At 43.0% G+C, this 26,361-nt stretch overlaps 1 protein-coding gene across 2 annotated transcripts in view; it reads right to left on the bottom strand.

Moving 5' to 3' along the window:
- Positions 1-26,361, bottom strand: part of LMF1 (lipase maturation factor 1) — a 247,098-nt gene that overhangs the window by 218,966 nt on the left and 1,771 nt on the right. For both annotated transcript variants that reach the window (XM_062588096.1, XM_062588095.1), the window contains exon 2: positions 17,785-18,094. In XM_062588096.1, coding sequence (XP_062444080.1) covers positions 17,785-17,800 — 16 coding nt within the window. In that variant the 5' untranslated portion in view covers positions 17,801-18,094. The remainder of the gene's footprint in view (positions 1-17,784; positions 18,095-26,361) is intronic.

Below are 26,361 nucleotides of genomic sequence, written 5' to 3'. Positions count from 1 at the left end.
TGCAAAGGCACGCGCTCCGGTCCACCGGCAGAGCTCTCGCGTGCCTGAGCTGTGCCTGTCTGCAGCGAGGGATCCAGCAAAACCCGCCCAGGTGCCAGAGCAGTCAGCCTGGTCCTTTCAGCACCACAAGCTCACTGAAACATGCCACACTAAATCTAAAGCTAAATTTATATCTGAATAACAATAAATAAAGCCGAGAAGTTATTACAACTCAACTAATTTCAGAACAGTTCTAATTTCCAGGCCAGCGCCCGTTACGGGATTTGCATTGCAGAGCACCTCTTCACCTTTTAAAGATAAATAGTCAAACACAAGCCTGTGCTTTGCATTGTGAAAGCTATTGCACGGCTGGTTCACAGTTCATTCCCTGAAGTGAGGGGTGTTTTTAATAACTGTTACCTGACAGCAGCAAGAGCAAAGAGCAAAACCTGTGGCAATACCAGTTGATCCCATTTGGCCTAACAGCTTGTTGTTATTTCCAGACTCTGGAGTTCTTTAAAATTCATAGGGACAGCCTGCAGTTTTAATAGAGGCTACCAAAATCCATCCTAAGATGTATCAAAAAAAGCATACTTCCTAGAGGGGAATAGGAAACAGTCAGCATTTACAAAAGATCTCTCCAGGATTTTTTTTTTTTTTTTTTAAATAAGATCCTTCTTTGAAGTAGATGCTACCAAAGAATAAGGCTTCCAGAGCTCAGCAATATTTAATGTACTTCTCCAGTAATGGATGACAATGTTGTTGTTTCAGCTATATTATAACAAAAATATTGTGGTTTTCCTGTATTCTAACAAAAGTAGCTTAAGATTTACATCTCATTCATCTTATTCAGAAATAAGACTTAAGCCAAAAACAAGGAAGGGAGAGATCCTACTGCGAACAAAGGACTTTACTAACCCTCTTAGGGTGGCTATCCAGACAGGACATAAAGAAAGGCCAAAGTAAGGAAGCAGGCAGAAAAAAGACAATTGGGAAAAGCACTTTTTCCTCCAACTATCAATGAAAGTGGAAAACACACACAGGAGATAAACGACTTCAGTTAAAGCCAGGATGGGCGTCCTCACAAACTTAACAAAAGTGTGTATTCATCTACTGTAAAGTCCAGCTGGTTAAATAAAGTTCCACATCAGACCTAGAAGTATTATCAAAAATACACAGGAGTAAAAACAATTCTCCATGCCCCTCTGCCTCTCCATTTGGCAAAGCATCTCCTCAATGATCCCAAGTACACCAAAGTGGTAAGTCCACTTACAAGCTATTAAGACAATGAATCAATAAACGAGGAGGAGAGCGCAATTCCTTGAAGGAGGGGAGGAATATTCAGTCATCAGTTTTGCAAGCATCAATAATACACAGTCACTCATGGCTTTAGCTATTTTAGTGCCTTATATTAGGCTAAACAAGTTTGCTTGTGACTAGCTAGTGAAAGCTTGAGACATGAATCTATTCTTCATCCGTACCATGATAAAGCATGCCTCTCCACCCCACCCATTCAACAGGTCAAACACCAAGTTGGAAGGCTGAGAAGACACTACGTAGCAGTCTAAAATAGGCTGGTTTAGGACATTATGCCATGCCGATACTTCCCAGAAAATCAAAAATAAACTAGCAGTTTTCCTAATATCTCTACTAAGAGGAACAAGTTTTCTACTGGGACTTCTAAGTTTCCACTTAGACATTTGACTGTGGGTAGGAACACTTAACATTGAAAACAAACCCAAATCTGTGCAAAGCACTGTAACATGTATTAATCAAACTCCCAGACCTCTGAGAGAGTAATATTCACATGACATGCCGGTGGGAAAACAAGTGAAATGAATGTGAGGTTCTTGATGTTAATACAAATCACTGGCGAATACAGAATTAGTATTTGGGACCTACCAATTCGCCTCCTCCACAGAATTGTCCTTTAGACCTTGCTTCATTTTATAATCCCACACTTAGTTAACTATTCATTCCCAATGTCATCCTTCACCACCAAATGATGCTGGTAGTGGTAACACAATCCTTCTGCCAAGTTTCCTTCAGCCTCAATTTACAGATTTTACACCAGTTTTACTTTCCTTAAAGACATGCAGTTAGAAAGAAATTTAATGAAAGGTGGAGAATAAAGACAATTGTAGCTTAAATATTTGAAAGAGAAAGCAAGAGAAAGCAAGCTAGAGTAATGTAAAAACTACATACCCACAAATGCACCAATAAATTACTACTGCAGATTCTCATTTATATTCACTTACCAAAGGAATACCTGCAAAACAAAATGAAGAAAAAGCAAAGAAATTAAAATCTCAGTTGATCAATCTCTTGGACATACATCTCAACTTTATTTCAAATCTTTCACTTTCCAAACACAGCTCTCAAGGAGTAAAAAACTTGCCTAAACCTTTTAACTATGTAATATGCAACTCAAAGGCACTAATGGCAAATTGCTGCTCAAGGTGGCCCACTACCCGGAAACGTAAGCAACACAAATCTACCCCGTTTTGGGTGAATTAAGCCATTATTAGCGCTCTGAGAAACTAGTCACCCATCTTTCAATAAAAACACTAAAGCAGCATACCCAAAAGAAACAGCACAGAAAGACAAGGCAAACAGTCCAGTCCCTGTCACAAGGGAAGTCATTTCCCAACATTTGCCTTCACCAAGAATACTGGATTTCTGGGAAACTCTAAGACTTCCTCTTTCATCACTGAAAAAGGCTCCTGCTCGCACCCTCACGCACGATGCATACAAAACCCAATCACAACAGCTACTGCAGGCTGTGGTAGCCTAGTTAACAGCAGTTCCTCTCTTGCTCTGACTTGAGATGAGCATCTGAGTGAGCAACATAGTTATTCTTGCTACTTAATTAGGCTCCACAGCAAGATTATTTATTTATGACTTCCAAAGCATACGAAGGACTTCCCAGAGAGAATGCAACCAGGCTGAATCGAAGTTGTTAAAAGACTCAGGAGGTAATGCATGCTTTTGCTTTGATGAAGCCCAAGCTGCTTCATCATGTGAGAAGTTGCATGTTGAAATGCAAGAAGTTACTTCTCCCTGTAGGTAAGCTATACCTAATTCCCCCCCCCTCATTTTTAATACAAAAAAGTCCATTTAGCACCACTCCAGTCTGCTAGTTGAGCTTCAGCATCTAAGGGAAAGTGATACATGCTTATTGCACCATTTTCACATGAATGTTTGCCATGCTTTTTGGTGTGCCCTTTAATTTCCTTTTCTAACTGATGTTCCTTTAGCCTTAGCTACAACAAAGCAATTCCATATAAGATTGCCAGTTCCAACTAAAAGCAAAACCTAAAACTTAATGAGTTTGAATACACCACTCTTTTTCAAAACCTTGAAAGAAGCAGCGCACTTCTGCAATCTTCCCAGGTCCAACCATATTCCTAAGAAATTCAATGCTCTCTGGAAGTCTGTTCTGGTATCTTCTTCTGCAATGCAAAGCCACAGCTCCACCAGCACAAGTCTGATTAATTTTACATAATTTATACCTCAATGAGAATCACCTAGATGCCTCCCGGCACCAGGCACAGCCGCCCAGTGCTGCAAGGGCAGAGCTAAGGTGAACACGGACATCGCGACCCAGCTCCAGCACCAGCAGCCCGGATGCGTGTTCACGGGCTTGTTACAGCTGGTGTTCACTCAGGCTCCCCTAAAGCATTTACTGCCACTACAACTTCAGTCCCACAGGAGGCTTTACTATCTGCAATATATTACATTACACTAAAAAATAATCAAAACCAAGAATCCCCCCCCAAAAAAAATTTTTAAAGGTGTTCAGAAAGAACCTCTCGCTTACTGAAAACGCCCTATTGAGGTGTACAAATTTTACATTTCTGCGCATATAGACCTACTACTTGTAAAAGCTATCAATCTAAATATTTTACTACATATTTAACAACAATTTTATACAAGGCTACTGACACATAGAGAGCAATAACTTTAAAATGCACAATAAGCTTTAACGTTCTTAATAAAAGTGGCTCTTTATAAAAGATATCTGTCATTAAGGGCAACCTAACTTCACTGTTCTCCACCACAGTTGTGGTGCAGTTAAACATAAACTTATACGAATTATTGTTATTTCTTGGCAGAAGTAAAGAACCCCCTGAGGCTCATTTAAAACACACACACACAATGAGGAATTAATAAAATATTGTATTCTTCTGAACCACATTAAGTTTTCTGACGTGTGTCTGTTGCTGATTACATCAATCTAGGCTCCGTAACTTGTCATGTGATGACAGGCAAACACTTGTGAATTTATTTCTCTGAAGAAGCTTGCGATACAAATGCCAAGGAAACCAAACCAAGTGGCCGAGTCCAAATACATAAAAGCAGCAGGACTTCTTGCAGAGTTTTTTTTATATATATATAGAGAGGGGGGGGGGGAGGGAGGGAGGTACAAATAGGCAGGTACCTAATTCCTTAAGATTCCAGATTGTAGTTTGGAGCCTAATTACCATTCCTCCTTTTCAAAGTCCTCATCCTTGTTTATACATAGTAAACAGAATTATTTATTAAAAAAAAAATATATATATACTTTTCTTTCTACTGCCTGCCTTGGAGTTTGTCGAAACTTTGCTGAAAGACAATGACAAGTAAAAACATGGATTTGATTTTGTGGGGTTTTTTGGCAAATTGCAACAGAGTAACTTTTGATCTGCACACTGTCAAAACTGGGAATTTTACAAACTCAAAGTGTATTCTGCTCATCTTTTGTAAATTAAATAAAAATCATGTGATATCATTTCTGTTCTCTGGTTGGAGAAACAATGTAATTAGCCATGACTTGTCATTAAAGGCAAAATTTCATATCACACTTAAAAATACCATAAAAATCAGCCGGGAATCATAAACATCATCAAATATTTGGGTTAATTTGTTTTCATTACATTGTCAGGCCAATTAATTCTAGTTCTGGCATATTTGTAGAAAATGATAGCAAAACATAGTTTAAACTACATTAAACTACATCGCTTCTGATGAAAGCCCTTCCCACTACGAGTGGGTGTTCAGTAGAGTTGGGTCTGAAGGTTTCCCACTGACACGGAGGTGCAAACAAACAAGCCAACCCAGGGAGGGAGCTTAAAAGACAAATAAAAACACCACGGATCCAGGTAGCAAATAACCAACCAAGGGATGCAACAGCTCCTGTGCAAGAACTATCCACACCAGACATCAACCTCGTCCAGGTGAAAAACATGCTCGCTTACAGCTCTGCCACGCGCTGCAGTGGCTGCGCTAGAGCCTCTCGCTCGCACGTTCACCGACGGCACTTGTCACCCTATCGACACCAGACGGCCCAGGCACTACCCGATCACCAGGCAATGCCTCCGGCTAAGGGACCGAGCCCATCCGTGTCCTTTCCCCTGGTGCTAAGGGGGTGCCCAGGAAGGCTTTTCACACCCCTCAGGGTAGTTGCTTTTCTGCCCCTTTTCTGCATAAACACACCCTTTTCTTTGGGTGTAAAGCACTTAGGATGGTGGTTTCTATCTGGCCATGAAATAGGATTTTGGAAGCCTTTCTTTCTTTAAAATGCTAACCTAAGAGAACGCATTGGTTAGATTTGTCCAGTACATTTACATCCTTTCTCCACTCGCTCACCCCATTGCTACTCAGGTTATTTAACACATGAGTTGTTTGCAGCAAGGCCTCCTCCCCTTAAGGTCTGTAAAACACATGACAAACTTCTATACAGAGAGTAACAAGTCGTATTAAACATACACAGAAACTTGTATCTTTACCTTTACTGATGCTTAATAGGAAAATACATCTGTATTCATAACTGTGGAAAAAAAGGAACCAGCTCCACCTACCACTCGTGTCATGGCAGAGCCCAACAGCCGCGGATCCTTCCAACTAGACTTCCACCGGCAGGATAACTGACTACTACAACCCTAATCCACAGCTGGTGTTAACAGATTCTCTCACTGATCTCCATGGAAAATATCCTCTATAGAAAGTGAAGTCAGATGTCAACTTTCATCTCCATGATGAATCTCCCTTATTCCCTGGGCTGCATAACTTGGGATGAAGAAAAAGATATTTGGATATTACAGACACATTTTCTATTCTCCAGTAAGTTAAGGTTCTGAGGTCTGCTTGAATAAGGTTTCACAGCAGCATCTTTCCAAAATGGGAACGAGGTAGAAGCTACATAACGAGGTATTCCTTCCCTATCAGGAATGGAAGTGAGACACAACACAATCCGTGTCTTCCCTGAGGGAGCCAGCCAGGGAGAGGAGAAAGCAGAAGACAGTCTCCCGAGGGGACAAGAGCATCCTCAGAACACAGCTGGGCATTAACAAACACACAATTAATAGAGTTCAGAGTTTCCTTCCAAAATTTAAGTGACAGAGAAGGCCAGATGAGCTGCCTGCTGTAAGTCTGGGCATTGCATTGAAGGAAACAAAGGGTTAAACCATGCAAGCTTGGGAAATGAGGCTGGAAGGCACATTAAAAATTGACATGGGCTATCCATCCACCACAGGATAGGGCTGACTGTACAAAAATCATTTCTGACAGAAATCTGCCTGGGTAGTGATGGAGATGGCACCTCCCTCTCCAGGTACTCAACTCAGTGTTTCTCCTACTTGCATTTAGAAGGCTTTTCTGAAGTCTAACATGTTTCGCTTCTTTTTCCCGCCCACGTAAAACCTTTGCTCCTTGTCCTATCCTCATGGAGACAGCAAGCATACAGAACAGCTTATTTCCCTCCTCTCTGCTGCTTTCATGCATTACAAGATCATTATCCCTTTTCCCAGTTTCTCTTTTCTCTAAACTAAACAACCTCAGCTCCTTCAGCCTTTCAGCACAACGGGCCAGCAGCCTTCCGCACCTCTGCTGAGGCTTGTGACTTCTCGACTGCCTGACATAGGGCCACATCCACCTCAAGCACAATGTTACAACCAGAAGCAAGATGCCGGCTGACACCTTCCCGACCCTAAGAAGTGGAAACTTCTTCCACTGCTGCCTTGCACATGATGCTTATTTTAAAAAGTCCAAGCCTTACATACCTGAAAGCTTGTTTGGTGAACCACAATATACGAATCACATTAAAGCTGTAAACACTTTAGGACAAGGAATATCTTACACACACACATTTTATATATATATTAAAATGTACAGTACCTTCTACTTGTGCATCCAGCTCCTTAATGTGCTACCTCAAAATAAAGAGGCCAGCTGGCAAGTTTCACACACAAGAAAACAAAAATGTTGATAGTCCATCAAAATGAGATGACAAAATTAGTCTGGTACACCATTAATTTAGGAGCATCATTAACTTAAAAGTGTGGGGGTAAGAAACATTTTTGACAGCTGGTTTCAGTTGCTGCCAAGCCTTTAGTATTGCGCAGCGGTCGTGGGGGGAGGAAATAAGCTGGAATGGTAGTAAATGAAACCACTCGTCTGGTTTCTGGATTCACTTTATTGTGGTCACAGATCTCTGAAAACTGGGATTCAGTGCTCTGTAATTACACCATCCACATTTAAATGGAAGGAACAGGGATAACAAAAAAAAAAAAAAAAAAAAAGTGCTCAAAGATGAGGTTTGCTCCTTATTTTGCACATAGTGCTGGAATTGGTGCCGGCGCAGAGCTGCAACGGACCAGAAAGACAAGGAATGGGACAGAGTCTTCCTCCTGGAGCAACACGGGTGCTCAGCTACACCTGCACCGTCGCAGACCCACGCGGACGCCGCGTGCAGCCGCTCTGCGGCAGGGCACTGCCGCAAGCTCTCTGCACAGCCGAGCAAGCGGCGGCTCCCGCACACCAACCCAGCGAAGCAGCAATGCACCGTTTTATTTTCCTATCGCAAGGCAGGGAATAAGGCTTGGTTAAAAAACATCTAAAATGTGAATTACCTAACTAAGCTCTGGTGCTCACTAATTTTTCTGTCTGGGCTCATTTCCGAAGTGAAAAGTTATTACGAGCCCTGGCTTACACAACTGCAAAATTTGCCAAACTCAAAGCCTGCTTTGGTTAAATCCTTCCAGTGCCAAAAGCAGATGCTGAAACAGCAGCCTACAGAATCCCACTTTGATTCACAGTCTGGTTTAAGGAGCAGCTCAAAGGCAGAAAACGCAAGAATCAGAGCAGCACGCGGAAGGGGAGGCAGCGGAAAGCACAGCAGCTCCCTTTGCCACTGCTCGTCCCGACGAGTCCAGCAGCAGCCACACCGGGCTGCTCGACTTGCCGAAATCACTGCACTTCCTAGAGAGAAAATCCCTTCAAACCAAAGCACGCGTGCAGCAAGTGGAAACAGGTAGTGCTGGGAAATAAAGGATTAGCTTCAATTCAAGTATGTTTAAACCTCAGACCAAGGGCACAGCTCTGCTGCAGCATTTTGGCGGCTATGTGCGCGCAGCCACAGGCAGAAGATGCGATACAAGCGCTGGAGCTCAGCTTTTGTCAGGACACAGCAGCAGAAAGATTTTGTATTTCAACCACCGACATGCCGTGTTTTATAAAAACGTAAAATTCTAGCCACGTATTAGGGGGGTGCAGGGGTGGGGAGCATCTAATTGCATTAATTAATCCCTCTCCAAAGGTTGTTCCCATCTGCCAACCGTTCTACAGACTGAGTGTAATTCCTTATTAAATGAAAGAGTCTGCAGCAGGGTTATCGGCTCCTGTGAAAGCACGCTCATTTCTTCCACACGAAGTTCATCAGGATGTGAGTTACTTTAAATTTCCACCTACTTTCTACGATAGAGTTCCCCCAGATCTTCCATAGTTTTGCAGTCATTTTCCTCCCTAAACTTCTGTTCAGCCAAACAGATCTGGAGCGTTTCTCAAGTAACATGGTTCAAAGCAGCAAGTAATTGTCGTTATGGCGTAATCCCAGCCGAGTTAACACCCTACGTGACTAGCAGTGAGTGCTAGTCTCGAGAATATTTTTCCCAATTAAGACCCTTAGGGAGATTAGTAAACACGGATTCCACCAAGGCTTGGACGCTTCCCGAACCCTCGACTGCTTTTCGGCTGTACCGATCAGCACATTAACATTCCTTCCAACCACAGCTGTTGGAGAAGTTAGATGAGTTAAGCAACAGGAACGTATGCTGGACCAGACTGGGTGCATGAAGCTATTTGGCAAGTTGTAGTAAAAATAATAATAAAAAAATTTAAAAAACACAAACAACTAAACAAAAAAACAAAATTTTTTTCATTCTTTTCTTAAATCTTTCAGCTGTGGAATCCATACTGAAGTCTACAGACTGGATAGAGCTGGCAATTGGATGTGCCAGATAATAAGCAATTAAAAAATACTTGTCTCAGCCTCTGGCAAAGCCCTGTGGCACATCAGACGCCGCACAGCCATGCCGCTAACCACATAACCTTCTGATAATTTCTCTGCTCTCCTTTTCTCACAGGCTGTGATGTGCATATGTGACTGGAAGCTAGAGACTGTTTGGGCAAAGAGGATGGCACGGTGTTATTAACTCTCCGTCTGCTGCGTACAGCTCCTTGTACAGCTGCATTAGCCCGTATTCCAGCCTAACTGCTGCTGATGTTTTAACGCAATCCTTTTACGAAATCAAATTAGAGGCAGGAGAAGCAGGAAGGAGGTGAAAAGAATATCACTACAGGCTTTTCACTAACATGCGCTGTGTTGTCAAAGCACTAAGCTCGATGAGGTTTATTTCATCCAGTTATTTCATCCAGTTTTTTTCAAAGCTAAGCAACTGTATGCTTTCTTAATGCTATATACAGCTAACGGTCTTGACATTTGGACATAAACTACTACTGGGATTAACCAACACGAGAAAAGGTTATCAGCCAGGATATTCGCCGGCCAACGTCAAAGCACACCTCTAACCCCCGAGCACGTGCTGGGTCAGGAGCTCTGCTCGGCGTCAGGACGCACGCAGCAGAACCGGCTCGGGCGCAGCAGGCAGCACCCGGCAATAAGGACGCAACCCGACGGCCGCTGCAGACAGCTTAAGGGAACCCTAGACATGATGGTTTTCTAGTGCACAATCTCTTTCATACATGGTGAATTAATGGTTTTAGTAGACCTTTACCTATCTTAGAGCAGATTTAAATTAAAAAAAAAGAGAAAAAAAATCCCACCAAAGTACTATTGAGTGAAGCAGAACCAGTAATTACAGTAAATCAAAACAATAAGTACAACCAATTTAAAAGATTTAAATTCCTTTTTAATTTTCCCCCTTTTTAACGTATTAAGCCCTTGCAAGCATTCACATTATTCAGATGGAATTAATCTTAGGGGCACTACTTGCTACAAAAAAATCAATAGCCTCACCAGTACTACTGCAATTTCCCATTCTGCGATTGCTCAAGAAACCCAGGCATGCAGTTTTATCAAAGCCATTTCTGCTGGTTTTCATATTTTCTCTCAATAGCATGTTAAACTTGCTATGGGTCAGTTCTTCCCCAAGAATACATCCACGGGAGCAAGCAACGACCAGACCTGATACAACTTGAGACCCTACAGCCTTCCTTATTGCTCCAGCCACCAGCTGTCAGAAAGGCGTTTGGCAGCTCTTCCTTTACCAATAGCTCATGCTGATGTTCTGAAATTCATGTTAGAGCTGGACCTGGTTTCTTAGCCCAGTTCATCTCCACTTGCCTTTCAATCCACTCCACGCTCACAAACTAAGGTTTTTAAAGAGTGTAGGCAGGAAGGCACTAGAGTCTCCTTGGATCCCCTGGGGAAACTATGGTCTTCACTCCTTCTTGCCTGCTTAAAAAGCCCAGGAACACACGTTTACAGGTCCAAGGGACTCCTGAAGCACAGTCAACCCTGAGATTACTTTCCCACATCAGCCTAAAGAGAGCTGGAGCCCAGCTATGCCGAATGCCAGGCTAGCAGAAAGCAAGGGGCTACAGAAAGGAAGGCTGCTAAACTAAAAAGCAGCCTAGGGTGGGGAGGGCAAACCTTAAATGTGCTGGATGGTGGTGGTGGTGGTGGGGACAACATTAAATGATTCATCTCTGACATCAGTTATGATTAAATTTTAATTTCTTAAACAAAAATATGTTTTTCATCAGCCTCATTAGTTCCCAGTTGTACTGCAAGGCAACAGTGTCACATGGTATTAATCTTTGTTTTCATTAATATGTCATATCAACTGCTCACGTCTGCTCACAGCGTTCTTTGAAACTGATACGCTCCCTCTCTTCTGTATGAGTAGGAAGTGCCAAAAAGCAGCTTCCTCTACAGGAAGGATGACCCCCTGAGATCCTTCAACTTTTGGTTTACGTTTCTAGAGATAATCTTTTCTTTCTGGGGACAGAGGGAGGCAAGTTCAGAGCAAAAGGGATGTGAGATTGTGATCCACAATAACAAAGAAATTCCTGAGGTTTATTGCCAAGGCAAGGGCCAGATAAAGGAATAAGATATTCTACGTTTTCTTGTCATTGTTTGGATACTTTGGAGAGCTAAAAAAAATAAAGTCAGGTTGCAAAAAGGGCTATTTGCAAAAGGGTTATCTGCAAAGCCCCTAACAAACTTCAAATGACTCCAATTTAGCATCCACATCAAGGTGGAATTTGTTATCTTAATATGATTCAAGTAAAAACCTTCTTTTTCTTTTCTATGCAAAACAACATGCTAGGTGCATGTCCAATAAGAATTTTTGTTTGCATTTCGAACATTTATATCTGAAGGGGTCCTTTTATTTAGGCCTTACAGTCTTTCAGTACAAGCCTTGCATCACCCTCCAGACAGGCAGATAAAGCAGGATAGAAGCTAACGAAAAAGCTTGCTGAAGTCACACAGTAAGCGCAGCCCAACACATCAGTTCCTGGATGTACCCTGAGGTCTCAGTGAACTCCAAGCCATTCACACTTAAGGTGGCCCCGGTTTGCTGGAGTCTCAGAGGATGATCCTGTTGTCTGTATTTTGCATGTCACACTAGGTACCCAGCTTATGGCTAAAGGGAATCTCCATGAGCACTGTGCCCTTATCACAGACAGTCACAAACCTGCACACTTGAAATTAGGAAAAAAAGTTTGCTAAACCTAGTCCACAATTCACACACTGCCTGATATGCAAACTAGAATAAGGAATTCAGAAGACATCTGTTTCTAACCTTTCTTGGATTGGGATGACACTAGACAAAAACCCAGGACTTTTAGATGGGAGAAAAAAAGACCTGAAGAACATAAGAACGAACATGGGGGAAAACAGTCCATTTAATGGCTGCTAAAGCCCTCCTGGAGAGTGAAAACACAGCCCTGAGCATCTCATCAGCCCCCTAGCATTTAATGGACTTCAGCCTGAGCCATTCACCAGTTCATCTGCTAGCAGACAGAAGACTGTGATTAAAGTCCTGCATAGGTCAAGTGGTTTTTAATGAGACTTATAAACCACAAAACCTCTGTGACATAGAAGTCTTTCTTCTTTCTCTATTGTAAAGGAACTTCTAAGGATGGTAATTTAACTGCAATTAAATTACATGCCTCAGAGACATGCTTTCATGACCTGCAGTATGCCTGTCCCTCTAATAAGCCCTTTAATATTAAAGTCAAAAGCCATTAATATTATCTTCAATCAGCTAAATATGAAAAAAAAAAAAAAAAAAAACAGTAGACATTTGGAGCCAGAAAGACAGGCATGTCCTCTTCTGTACTCCAGCTAAGTGCTACAGCATCTGCAACTTTTTGGAAACCACCTGGGCACAGTGGCTTCAAAGGGCACGTGAGCACCTTTCAAATGGTATTCATCAACAGCCTCAGGAAGTGGTACGGTAGTGGAGCACAGCTCGGTTTTCCACTTAGAAAAAAGGTGTGCTGCTTAGTCTTAATTCATCCTAAATATCTGTTTGCAGTAGCTCCATCAACATTTTCCACAAGGGAAGATCACACTGAAAAGAATGTGGTAGCCACCTCATGCTATCACATTTATTGGCTTGTTTAATCTATTCCCTTGAGTTCTTGTAACCATACCAAAAACTTAATCACAAAAGAAAAAGCCAGTGGGATTTAAAAACACATAATTCTAGCTTTTTTTTCAAATCAAATGTTGCACACCATACCCTCCAGTGTTCTCTAACAGTGGGCAAGATACTTTGTAAAATGAAGCAGCAAAATATCCAAGAGAAAGGAGAGAGTTTTCAGATGATATTTGAAAACGTCAAGGGGGTTCAATGAAGAAACAACAGAAGAAGAAACAGCAGATCAGTGGCAAAGTAGTTTAAAAGTTTGTTTATACAAGAAAGCGTAGCAGCTCTCTGGGAGCACCTTATTCTGGGATAAAAGTGATTTTATTCCAGAATTATGAATTCACTTTGGAAGTGCATTAGTTATTCTAGTACCAAAAAAAAAAAAACAACAAAAAAAAAAACAAAAAAAAAAACCCAACTTCTGCTAGAATGCCTCTCACAGAGAGCTTGTCCTGACAAAGGACCTCTGCTGCTGATGTCCACGTCTGCATGCATATGCCTCAGCAGAAATGGCAGGGAATAAATCACAAATGGAGGTTTCATCAGGTCACCTGCAACAAGCTCAGAAAGTATTTTTGCCTTTAAACAAAGGAACAACTTCTTGCATTCTTGTTCAAATCTAATACAATATTAATATCCGAGAGGGAAGGAGCAGGGAAAAAGGCAGGAACATTCACATTTGACTGAGAAGCAGTATCATTCTTCTAACGACAGAATCCAGACAAGTGCAACTTGTACTATACAAAAAGGACACTGAAGTATGTGGAATTCCCACAAAATCTTTTCAAGAATCTCTAGCTTCCTTAAATAGCTTCCATTATAGTCAAACTGGGACTGCTTTTTACTATTATTTTACTGAAATTAGAGATACTTTGCAAAAAAAAAAAAACACAAAGAAAAAAAAATCAATGCTAAAATTAACAATAAAGATTAGGCTTTTTACCCAACCTATGGGTCAGGTTTTAAATAATCTTTTGTGCAGTGGCAGTTTTTTGGGCTTTTTGACAGCCTCCTCCTATTTCAAAAGCAAAAGTTCAAAATGGGAGAGAGGGGAAGACAAAAAAAAGTATTTTTAGATGCAGACATTCTCAGCTCGTGATATGAGTGTGGCCCCATCATATGTATATCCTGTGATGCAGGGAACATGTCCAGATTTCACCTGAAAAGAACCTGAATGTCACAAATGCTTTGGGAACAAAGTGGCCAGAATTGCAGAAGCTTCCCTGTGAATTCCACTTTTAAATTTGGCAATGACAACCTTGGCCCCACGTTTCACAGGTACCAAAATTAACACACTGCTCTCCAAAAGCTAGCCAAGTTCAACAACAGTACATCTTATTCCAGATCTACCTGCACTTCAGCAGAGCTGACAGCAAACTGGCTACGTTGAAGATTAATGTCCAAGACAACATCCTAGCCCCAGTTTTCAAGATTTTAAGTTTCTGAAGTTCCTTACAGTAATCCTCACCCTGAAAAATCTGTTGCAAAGGGCTCATGTTAGCTGGCTCCAGGAGCTGCCTTCTTCCCTGCAAAACCCCAGCAACATACAAGCTTTTCAAATCCAACTGCCTTAAAAGGACCAGGCACGGCCCCAAAGGGCAGCTCCATCCTTCAGTAATTAGGCTGAGAACTGCCAATTCCTCCAAAGATGCTGCCCCCACAGTGCTAGACACCAGTCGCCTCGTTCACCCCCAGCCTCTTATTTCCCACAGTTATTAACTAGCTTCCTTTGCCATCCAATCTGGCATCTTTCTCCTCCTGGGTTTTAAATCATGTTTCATTTTTACCAAATTAAGGGGTTTTAATACCCTCAGAGACCTTTAACTCTTTTCTTGCTGTGCTGTCGCAGCAAGGCTCAGTGTTCCTTGCAGCACAGAGCATTTTCCCCAGCTGCTGTGGCTCAAAGAGGTGGCAGTCAGCGTTATCGGGAGCCAGCAGCCAATGTCTTGCCTTTCAAAAGAGACACTTTACTCTTCTGAAGCTTCCTCTGAGCCTGAGCCAGCTGGACAGCAGTTGAAAGACTCGCTCCTTCAGCACTGCCTGGTATTTGGAAACTCCAGCCCAAAACAAATAGAAACATTTAAAATTAAAATAGAAAAAAAAAGGCGATAAAGGAATAAATTGTTCTTCACTGGCCTATAAAAGATAACTTTCTCCTCAGCATCCCGTATCTTCCTTGAACTGCTTTTCTTACCAACAGTTGCAAAGGATTTGCTACACTGGTTGAGCACTGGTTGAGGTCAATGCTCAGTCCAGCAGCACTCTCTTGCAGGAGTTGGCACCTGCAGGTTGCAGAGGAACATTAAGACCAACCATTAGCTGTCTCAGACATGTGGAGAGATGCCTGTATGAGCAGGCAACCTCCCAGAGACACCATAAGATTATCCCCATCAACAAATCAGCGTGGAAAGGGAGTTTTAAAGCCAATACAGCCACCCACCCACTTATGATCAGCAGCAGAATTCATGAGATTTCAGGTACTCTCAGTCCATATTTAATGTTACCAGAATTCTTTGGAGGATGGTGAGAAGTTAGTTAGTTTCTCCTCTTCTCCCTCCTGCCTTTCACTTGCACCCTAAGCACCTAGTCACCCAGCATCCACTTCTCCATGGAATTGAATGTCACAGTGTATGCACAATAATAATATGGTTTTAACCACCCAGTGACCCATTTCAGAGGATCTAATGAAAAATGCAACCACGGCTGAATGAACTGTAGTGCTGGGTTGCTTTGATTCTCTTCCCCCGCCCCTTTATACGAGGAACCCAATTTCCTGTTTAATATATTTGATGCCACAACTAAGAGACGAAATTGAGGCGACGCCTCTTATCCTCCCACCTTTTTTCTCTCACCTGCTCCCCCCGAGAAGAGACTATCCCATTGCCTTGGCAGGCTGCTACTACATGCCATACCTGCCTGCAACAACTAACTGTTAAATACCAAATTTGAAGAAGCAAAGAGAGGGAAATGGCCTCATCTCAAAAAATCAAGAGACAATTCCTTTCAAACACAGCATCCACCAAATGCAAACTCTGACCTCTGTTTGCATTCCTGCTGGCCAACTCATAGTCTTCAGAGTTGCAAAGAAACCTGCAGCTCCACTGAGAGTTGCTAAGCCTGCTACACACACTCAGGAAGAGACATTTGGACACGGTCTGCTGGATGCTGGTGGCAGTTCAGTATACGAGCAGAAAAAAAGGTTCCCCCCTCTACTCCCCTTTCCTTTGCCTCTCCCTCAAAGACTTGGACGATGACAAAGCAGTCACTCAGAGAAAGAGTTAAATGGGCACAACTGGATTTCTTCTGGTAAAAGCTCAAGAGTTCTGCAGGAATGTTACTCCTCCAACACCTGCAGAGAAGAGGTCAAACCTCTGCTTTCAGCAGGCTTCTTACCAAGAAAAGCAGTTGGGAGCACAGGAGAAGCACAGAAAGCACAACTGTCCAGCAAGACATGAAGAACACATCCTGGTCACTTCTTCCATCAAAACTATGACAATACAGTAATACTACTACAACCATGGCACTAGTCACTGAAAACTCCAGAGTGCCTTATGGGTACTAAAGCAGCAGGTCTATCATGTTAGCTTCTTAGCCCACTCCTTCAGGAGCAAGCTAGATCAAATCTGAAGCCAACACATGTCCAGCTTGCAGCTACAAAATCTTGCAGCTTTAATAATGTTTATTTTACAGAAAGGCAAACAGGAGGAGGTCAAGCAACACATCTAGATTTTGCTCCTACAATGACCCAAACCCCTGTGTCTCTGGAAACGAGAGCAGGAAGACACTTTAATTCTTGCCCAGTAACATAAAAGGCCTAGAAAAAAAGGCAAGAGATTTTAGAATAATTTGAGCACGGACAACAGAAAGTTACCAACTGAATTGTTTTTCAAATGTTGTGGCTTTCTTTCAGAGTTTTAATTTCCCACTGAGTTAAGAGCTCAGAGAACAGAGCTTTTCAGAGATCGGAGGCTGTTATCATTCACCCACTTACATACCATCCAGAGTAGGATAGGAATGAATGGGACAGTACAAGATGCAGGGCTGCTTGCAAACATGTAAATCCTTAAAATTAAAAATCACCGAGCCCATCTGCAGGGAAGGTGTCCTGTCATATATTGTAGAGCCAGAACACTGGAGCAGATCATCCCAGTGACATAGCAATACTGCTTGTGTCCCCCTGCGACAGTTGTGTACTGCTTCCTGGCATGGCCTTTTACATCCTGAAAGTTACTTTCACCATCTCTGCTACTAGCAGAGCGATGCACAGGTACCTGAAGAGATGAACTAATGAAGTCCGATTTCTTAAAGGCTCATCCTCTCTCAATCATTATATTTGGGGCCTTAAAAGGTATGAGGCCCAGCTAAAGCCCTTCGTCTGTTTGGGGCACTCGCAAGGCTTTTTTAGCTTGCATTTGCAATGTTGCCTTTCCCTGACATAAGCAAACCACACACTCAGTTTTCCCTTTCCCATTTCCCACAGGTTTTATGTACTCATCTCCAGTGCTCTGGCTGTCTTCTGGGCAGCACTGGAAATTAATAAACCAGCTCAAAGGTAATTATTAGAGGAATCCTCTTGCAAGAGCCATGAGGGAAGGTACTCCGCAGCAGGGATGACATGTAGCTCAATACATTATGCAGCTGATCCTACTTTCACTGAGAACAAGGCAAACTGGGACACGTGTCAGGAAAGAGTGGAGAATGCCCATAACCTGTAAGTGAAACACTCCGATGCCAAATACGTTCCTTCTCCAACATGCCTACATCACTGCCTACCAGGCTATCAACCGCAAGGAACTAGAAATTCAATGTATACAATGAACAGCAAGCTATCACAGAAGAAATCAAAGCAGAGAGCTTGTTAACCTACCAGATCTGTCCAACATTGACAATCGAGAGGTAGAGAATCCACAGGAAGGCCATGAGGATCATGTTTGCACATCCAGTTACCAGTACAAAGGCTGAAGTTGCCAGGCCAAAGCCAGAGAGGTAGTCCAAGACACTGTCCATGTCTGACCAGTCCAGAAACCAGATGATTGTTGGTGCATAGCTCAGTGCATCCAGATTTATCTTCCCTTTGAAGTATCTTTTGACATTCTGCAGGTACAGTGTACATGGGAGCAGCCCCTTTTCTCCTATCAGCTGCTTGTTTTGATGGTAAGCCACGAGGAAGGCCACAACTACAGGAAAACAAGGGGGAAAAGAGTTTTAGAAATCATCCAGGCACAAGCACATCTTTTGAGTCCAGCGTTACACAAGTATATTCATGCCTTGGGAAGAAATTCATTCATACACATCGTTATCTCTATGAAAATAGAAGACAGTCATTTCTATCAGCTGTGACATAGAAGGCACGGGAATTCTATAAATACTGTCTGCCTTCACACCAGGAAGTGGCACAGATGCTGTTTTGAGATATAATTTTCTCCTCAACTGCTGTAAGGGACATGTCACTTGCTGCGGGCAAACTCAACACAAACTTCTGGGAAGAGCTCCCTGCAATGGAGCACCTAACCCAATATAGAAACAAGAGGGCCAGTCCAGCTCGCTCAGACTCTCCGCCTGACCCTAGGCTCGTCACACACAGCATCCACCTCCTAACGGAGATGAGGAAAACAGCCTAATTACACTGCAGAGCAAGAGTGAAACTAATGCATTAATTTCTTAAGATTTTCAGATCAGATTTGCTTTCTGCAAAAAGTGTTTGAAGAGGAGACATCAAGAGGGAAACCTGCAGTTTAGGTGTAGAAATTAGGGAGTACAATCTAAACAGCCAGAAAAGCAGAGGTAACTCCCTTCTGCTTTGTGGCAGCAACGCAACAGCTGCACTTCTGCACCCCTCTTATTTATGCCACACAAAACGCTTTACAGTGTAAACAGACAACAACTCCATCGTGAATGCTGTTGGCAGTAATTTACAATACCTGCTGCTCCCAGCACAAATAACCCATGACAGACACCTAGCTGTACCTGCAGTGTTACGCTCTGACTTTAGAGGACAACATATCCCCATTTGTACATAATGCTCTCTGTAAGTACTAGACTTTTTTCTCATGGTAAATATATTGAATATTTCAAAATACTGTTAATGAAACAGCATAAACTCATATGCATTATTCAAAAGGAGTCCCAAAGAAACCCCCACTCTTCTGGGGGTGCAATGGTTAACAGTTACACATTCCAGTTGGACAAGACAGTAGTTATGTTATTGGTTGACCTTCTGGATTCTCTCACATCCTGGTAGGTTGGAAATACAAAGACTTAATATTTTCCTGTCCCCTAAATTGCTACTTTTTACATGTCACTACAGCTCTCATTTATAGTAGCTACGCTCTTGCACTGGACAATCTTAGAACAGCCAGATGCTTTTTTTAACAGCATGTAAGCAATTTAATTACAGATTAAAGACCTAGAATTTGATGTTCTACAGAGAAAGTTGGTCAGTTTGTAGGGATTATCTCATATTTTAGGAATCTCCTCCAGTTACCAATTTGCAATTCGTAACTGCAGTAATCTCCATTTCTCAGAAAAATGATGAAGGCCAACATTTCCTGATTAGGCTCCATACATTTTGCTCCCAGCAACTAACTTACACATTTCAAACATTATGCAAACACTAGCCACGTCACATGCAGCAATATCAGAAGTCTTGAAAAAAGCCAATTTGTCTTCTTGCACTCCTCCTTAGTTAATGATCAGTTCTGTTGCTTTCCTTATCTCAATACTGCCATTCAGCAAACAAGAATTTTGGTGTTCATCTGGTCGGTATCCATCATTGGCAACACTGGTGGCAAGGGTGAAACTGAATCTTGAGCTTGGGACTGGATTCCTGTTTCTTTGAAGTTCAGCCTGATGAGCAAAAGTCTGCAAACCCAGGAAAATAAATAAACAAACCAACCATCCCATTCTCCTCAAACACACATAAAGGTCTCCAGTGGATTTCACTTGATTCACTTAACACTTAGGCCCCCTCTTCACACACAGCATGTATTTTGTTCTCAATTTAAAACCAACACTAAATTGCACAATCTAATGAATGTTTGAGGTTGCCGCTGGGATTCCAATTGATTTCAACAGATCCTGAATCACATTGCTAACATGGTCAGCTGGGATTTGAACGGGTTGATTCTTTTTCTTGTTTTCTTTGATACCCAGTGAAGGATTTCACTCAAACTGCTAAAGATAATAACTTCGTATTCGATTATGTACAGCCAGAGATAAGAGTAAACTTGGTCACAAAACTGAAGAGTCAGTTTTGGACAGAAATTAAATGTTTTCTATTTTAGAGAATAATTTTTTTTCTACCAATACTCTGTTCAGGACAACTGTGTAATCAGAAAACCTGATAAATGAAACCAGCAGAAATAAAATATTTTCAAGCTTGAGACAGCTTAATATCTTCATTTTTGGTTAAAAATAAATAAATTAAAAATCCAACTCTGCCTTAAAACTACATGGCCTGATTTTCCTTGATTAGCACTGCAATTTGCTGCAGTTTTCCGAAAGTGCTAATCAAATTCACCTCTAAATGCTCCAGAAATTGCTGCCTCAACCCATAACTGCTAAGCATTTTTTTTCTAAAAATATAAATTAGACCCCAGTGCAGTATGCAAGATAAACAAGGAAAGGGTAAATTAGGAAAAACAAACTATAGCAATTAAAGAAAAGTACACACTGTATGCACAAAATACTGTATAGCCTTTTTAAGTTTAAAAGCAGCAAAGACTGCATTATAAGTTTGCATGAACTGCACATCTGAAGATCATATATCTCCAGCTCCAAAGTGGTCTTCTCCCAGAACACAGATTTTCCTTGAGATGCTGAATTCCTGCTATTTTGCATGCAATGATTTCACTATGAAATGCCATCAGCCACAGCCTTAATTTGATGAAAAACTCATCTAATCCAAAACAGACCCTTCACGTTCCACCTACGTTTCAAGCTGTTGTCTACCCTCCCAAGCCATCGGGACCCAGGTCGGAGGAGTGCGGCTTATGGCTCACACGTGGCCGGCATTTCCGAGCTGTGCTGGGAACGGCCCCGAGCCAGCTCCCTCTCCTGGACACTGCCCAGGCTGCCGGGTCCACGCCGGCCGCCAGCTCTTCCCATCACAGCAAAACCCAGGCGCTGCCAGAGGAGCTTCTGGGGCACCCTTGGAGTGCAAATCCCATGCGCAGCACCCAATTTTTGGAAACCCCTCCGGCTAAATCTTTTAGACCTTGTATTCTAAGAAGCCACCTTAAACGCTTCCCTCGCAGAGGCTCTGCCCTACAGGCAGTGGTTCCCAGTTTGCCCACAAAGACACAGGCAACAGTTGAGGCTAAAAGACAGATTCTGCAAAGAATTTCAGCAATACAGGTAATAGACAGATCCAGGGAAAAATGTTATTCATCAGCTTTGTCTGTTTTCTCTCTCCAGATCCCGTCTAGAAACAGTATCAATTGTCGCAGATCCGGCCCACTCCTCCAGGAATCTTCCCTTTGATCTTGGCTTAGTCAGAAAGAAAAAGTCCCTTTTGCCCCCAAAGCCTATGTTTTCATTCCTCTTCCTCAACCCTTATTTGGAAACCTCTCTCCCCTTGGACTCATATTTGGGGATTTTCCACTCTCCATCTTCCCACTCCCTTCAGGTAAACATGGTCAGACGAGATTGCTTCCATCTCAGGCACTTGCTAGCATGCTCACCGCACCGCTGGGGCACGGGGCAAGGTTAACAGCTTCTCTTATTCCTCCTCTAGCTTCTTCCTGGCAATTTTGTTACATTAACCAGAACTCACTGGTTAACAAGCCACTGGATGCTGAGGAAGACCCAGCTCCCGAGTACACTCCAGTCCAACCAGCCCTTACAGTAAGCAGTTCCTGGGTCAAAGGCTGCTTCCATCTCTGCCTCTCCAAACCCTCAGAAAGCTGCACTCCTGGGCATTTGCAAGGTTCACATGAGCCCAAGGGTAGTCTCATCTCCAGAGGCAAAGAGAGAAAGGGCTTATCCAAAGGGAGGCTGGAAAAAATGGTCCAAACTGGCAGCCAGCATCCTCTCGCTAACAGCAATGGAGGTGAGCGCAGTGCTTCCATGATGAACGGAGCTGCAGGAGCCCACTTGAGCGTCCCTCCTCTGCAAACCCAGCTCCTGCATTTGAGAGCCTTGGGCGATGGTCATTGCTTTGCATCAACGCAGAGTGCATCAGCACTTCTTGTCAGTTCAAGATTTATTTTTCCTTCGAGAACTCCACAAGCACTTGCAGAACAAAATTCCTATGCACTAGGCAGCTCGCCTCCACTGGCACCCTGCTACCCTTGAGCTCAGTGCAAGACCATGCTGCAGAGCTCCTGTGGCACATGCCCCACCAGCACAGACACGCAGGATGGGGCAAGTCAACAAAAGCCTGATCCAGAGGCTCATACCTTTAACAGGCCAGACCCCTCAGACTGTGCTGGCTGTCACTTTCTGGTATTATCTTATAAAAACAAAGCATAAGAAGCATTGAGAAGGAAGCTTTTTCAAAAATCAGAAAATGCTTTTCCAATGAGGATGCAGAACCTGAAGTTCTCCCATAGCTATCCTTTCCTACCTCACTGAGAGAAACTATGTGAGGACAGGGGTGAGCCCACTGCTGCAGGCTCCTAGTGCAGGGACATCATCTGTGGACTCCCAGCACACATGGAAATATCTCAGAAAGTCTTTGCTCCTGGCATAAAAATCTGCTATTTTTTCCCCATCGCTTTGCTTATTTTCTCATTGTCTGACCTTTTAAAAAAAAAAAAAAAAAAAAAAAAAATTCCTGGATGTGGATGTCTTCAGCCCATCCCATCTCTTCTCTTCCCACTTGAAGCACTTTGCTGTTCTTCAGACGATTCACTCCTTTGCAGATTGAAAAATTCAACTTCAGCAACTCCCATGCTCCCTCCTACTCAACAGACAGGCAGAACCTTTGACAGCTCACATGGGAACACGCTCCTCTACCTGATGGGAGCTGAGCTTTACATAAGTAATACATGTAAATTGTCATCAACTGCTAATAGACCTTCACTACTTATTCTCACCTCAGAAGGTGCTTTAATGGAAAAGTACAGTAGCTCCCCCCTCCACGTTCTCCCCCCTCCTCAACCTCCTCCCTCCCTACAAACTGAATCCATTTCTTGTTCAAACCCACATGCTACCAATAAGCACAACTGGAGCATGCAACACAAGAATCACTCATCCGAAATGATTTGCTCCATCCACATTGTCCTGTCACCTCAGTTCCTTTCCCCCAGCCCAGGCTCGGCCTGTCATGGTAAAAAAAATGAGAGAATCTCATTCTTTATGCTGTAAAGATTTAAAGATGTGAAATCCCAAACTTTCCGGTCATATGGCTCGCTCCCCCCCCCCCCCCACCCATTAGAAAAAGTCTTAACTTTTACTTGAAGCTCAAACCAGGAGAAGAAATGAACCAAGAGCACAGAACTCGGCATGAAAACCAAACTACATTTTGCACACACAATACAAACTCTGCCTGGAGCCATGTATCAAGCGCACCTTTGACCCAACAAGGCATTCAAAAAAAGGCCCTATGCTGGATGCTGGCAAGCTAATGTAGGGCCAAAATTGAGGTGGATCCATTTGGGTGGATGTGTTTGGGGTTTAAGTGCTTATCTCCCGCTTATCTCCTCATTGTCTCTGTTTGAAAGAGCATGAAAGCAAATACAAAAGGTTGGGCTGGGGCACTGCTAAGAAATTCCACCACAGGACCAGGGTCATGGCAGCCCAACTTACAGGACATTGAAAAGCTCCCTCTAGCCAAACCAAATCCAGCCAAGTGGCAGACAGGGAGACAGATTCTCTCCCTCTCCGTTCTTCTTACCACTTCCCTGAAACTATCAGCGCTTACTATTAACTTATCTTCCTGCAGTGGAAGTGCTTTGTTCAGTACCAAACACACTTCTGTCTCACTTGCACAGCTTTCTCGCAGAGTGAAACGGGGGGCATGCGGCATGCTAGGAGGACACAGCGCTAACATACTGCCTTTGTTTTGCAGACTCGCTAACAAGCACCACGCTGAAATGAAAACCTTTCACGGGAGAACGAAAATGTCAGAAGATACACTATAACCCTGACTAGGCAGCAGTCTGAAAGCTACTGTGAGCCTTTTAAGGCAAAAGAAGAGGCAAAGCAGGGGAGACAGCAAAGGAAAAAAGAGGAGGAAGGACACAAGGGGAGAGTCAGGAACCTACAGGAAGTCAAACTCCCATGAGAAGGCTTTAGATTTCAGAATTCGGAAGTAGCAGCCTGAACCTCCCATAGTCCTAGCTCTGGGGAAAGAAAATACTACTGTTAAACAATACAAAGGGAGAAGGAAGATAAACTGGATTTACATAATAGTATTTATTTCAAAGCACTCCATGAAGCATGGATGAAATTGGCAAGTGTGGTATTTATTTACTGCCATCAGATTCCAGATGTAGAAGTTCAACTAATTATCCAGAAAGCGCACTTCTCAAAAATGATCTAGAAGGAAAGCAAACAGATCAAATAATGCACATTTGTTGTAAAGAGCTTTGGGACTAGCAATAACCTATTTACCTGCAACAGCACTTCCAAAAAGACATATTTTTTCTGTATTTACAAAATGGTAATCACTATGATAAAGAACAAACATACACTTCAAGACCAGGACGAAAGGCCCTCAAAACTGCAAGTCTCCCTTTCCCCAGGTTACTATATTAGAGATTGCAATTAGCCACTGAGCGACAGTAGAAGTCTCTAAAACAATTCTCTAACTAGCATACCAGTATGTATGAAAATGGCTCTATAGAAACAGAGAGAGGGGTCTGGTCAGCAGTGCACAGAGTAAAACCTACATAAACATTGTCTGCACCAAAGTCTAGGCTGTATTCTGTTTTACCTTACACTTATCTCCTGTTCTGAAAGTGTTTCACCACTTGGTTTGCCCACATTTACTTGAAGTGAGAAGACCTCAGTGGAGAGGGGGCCCTGGATCCGACAACACCCCAGAGTTCTGTCAGTTATAACCACCTCAGCATCACCTAATTTGCAACTACACCACACTAGTTACTATTAAAAATAGAAATGTACTGAAAATGCATATCTTCATTCACCTTAACACTCAGCCAAGACAACCTCGTTGGCACAGCCCTAACGCAAAGGGGAAGCCTCCCGGATTGTTTTCAGCTCAGACTCATCTTCCTCTTCCTTCCCATTCCTGCAAGCAGCACGGGGGTTTGACCACTGGGCTCCACAGATCATTTCACACTTTTCCATCTCTAACCTGCTTCTCAGACAATAGTCACTTTGCCAGGGACTTCCCAGGCCTTAGCTGCTTCTGGAAACCCCCTTCTAAGAATAGAAGGGGAGAGCTGTTATCATCAAACAGGGGTGGGCGAGAAAGGAGGGGTCCAAGCAGGGCACCTCACACCTGCCTTGCTCTGTATGACCTCCTTCCAGAGACAAAGATCCAGCAGGAAAGCATCTCCTGGACTGACATCCAGCAATAAAAGAGGACTGCAACAGCAGGGAGGAAAGGAGGTGACAGGCTTCTAAATCACGCTTTGCAATTCTGTCCCTAATCCCAACATCACTACACACCCCATATTATGCTTCTTCTCTGCTAATCCAGGAGGGTCTTTCACTCTCCCATCCCTCCCCTTCCACTCACAAGGGGAAAGGAGCTTTCAATTCACACAGCTGCATGAAAAGGTAGGAGCTGTAACTGTCAGGGAGTGACCACTTTCCTTCATATTTTAGCAAGCAGTCTCCCCAGAGGATTTGTTTCTTAACACAGCAGGAACGAAAGGATTATGTTTAAAAGGGTGAAATGAAAGAAGGGGGAAAAACATCCCACGACTGAGGAATGCCAAACTGTCACAACGGCATCAACTGTTTCCTCAGCAAGTCTGAGACTTGGTGTGTGCAGAATAGCCACGGCTGGGGAAAAAAAAAAAAAAAAAAAGATCTGACAAAGTAAATGGTTCCATCCTCAGAAAAGAGGCCTGACAAGTTGTTTGGCACAGAGCCTTAAAATTGTTTTCTGCTGGTTTTAAACTCAGGCTCACAAAGGAGATCAAAAGGCAACCTACCTTCCCTCGAGAGCATCCCACCCTAACAGCCGTGTCAGGGCTTTGCAGCCTTTGACAGGCTTCTGGCAGGAGCTAGGAATCTGCCTGTTTACAATCTCTCTGTCTCAAAGAGATGCCAGTTAGTTTCCCCTCTACAAGCTCATTGGTTGTAGGCTGCGCAGCATCTCCTCCATGCTGGGATCAGAGCTGGAGCCCCGACACTACTGGAAGCGACGGTCACAACTGGAATTTGACCTGTCTCAAATCAAGGCCAGATTTCTGGCTTAGGCTCACTTGGCTCTTACACAACCAATACAAACAGCTGAAATCACTGTTACCTGATTGCAATCAAACAGCAGTTACCTAAGAAGCAGGTGAACTTTTCTTCTCTGATA

The sequence above is a fragment of the Rhea pennata genome, chromosome 15, assembly GCF_028389875.1.
Source record: "Rhea pennata isolate bPtePen1 chromosome 15, bPtePen1.pri, whole genome shotgun sequence".
NCBI classification, from domain to species: domain Eukaryota; kingdom Metazoa; phylum Chordata; class Aves; order Rheiformes; family Rheidae; genus Rhea; species Rhea pennata.
This window is presented reverse-complemented; position numbering and strand designations above follow the sequence as displayed.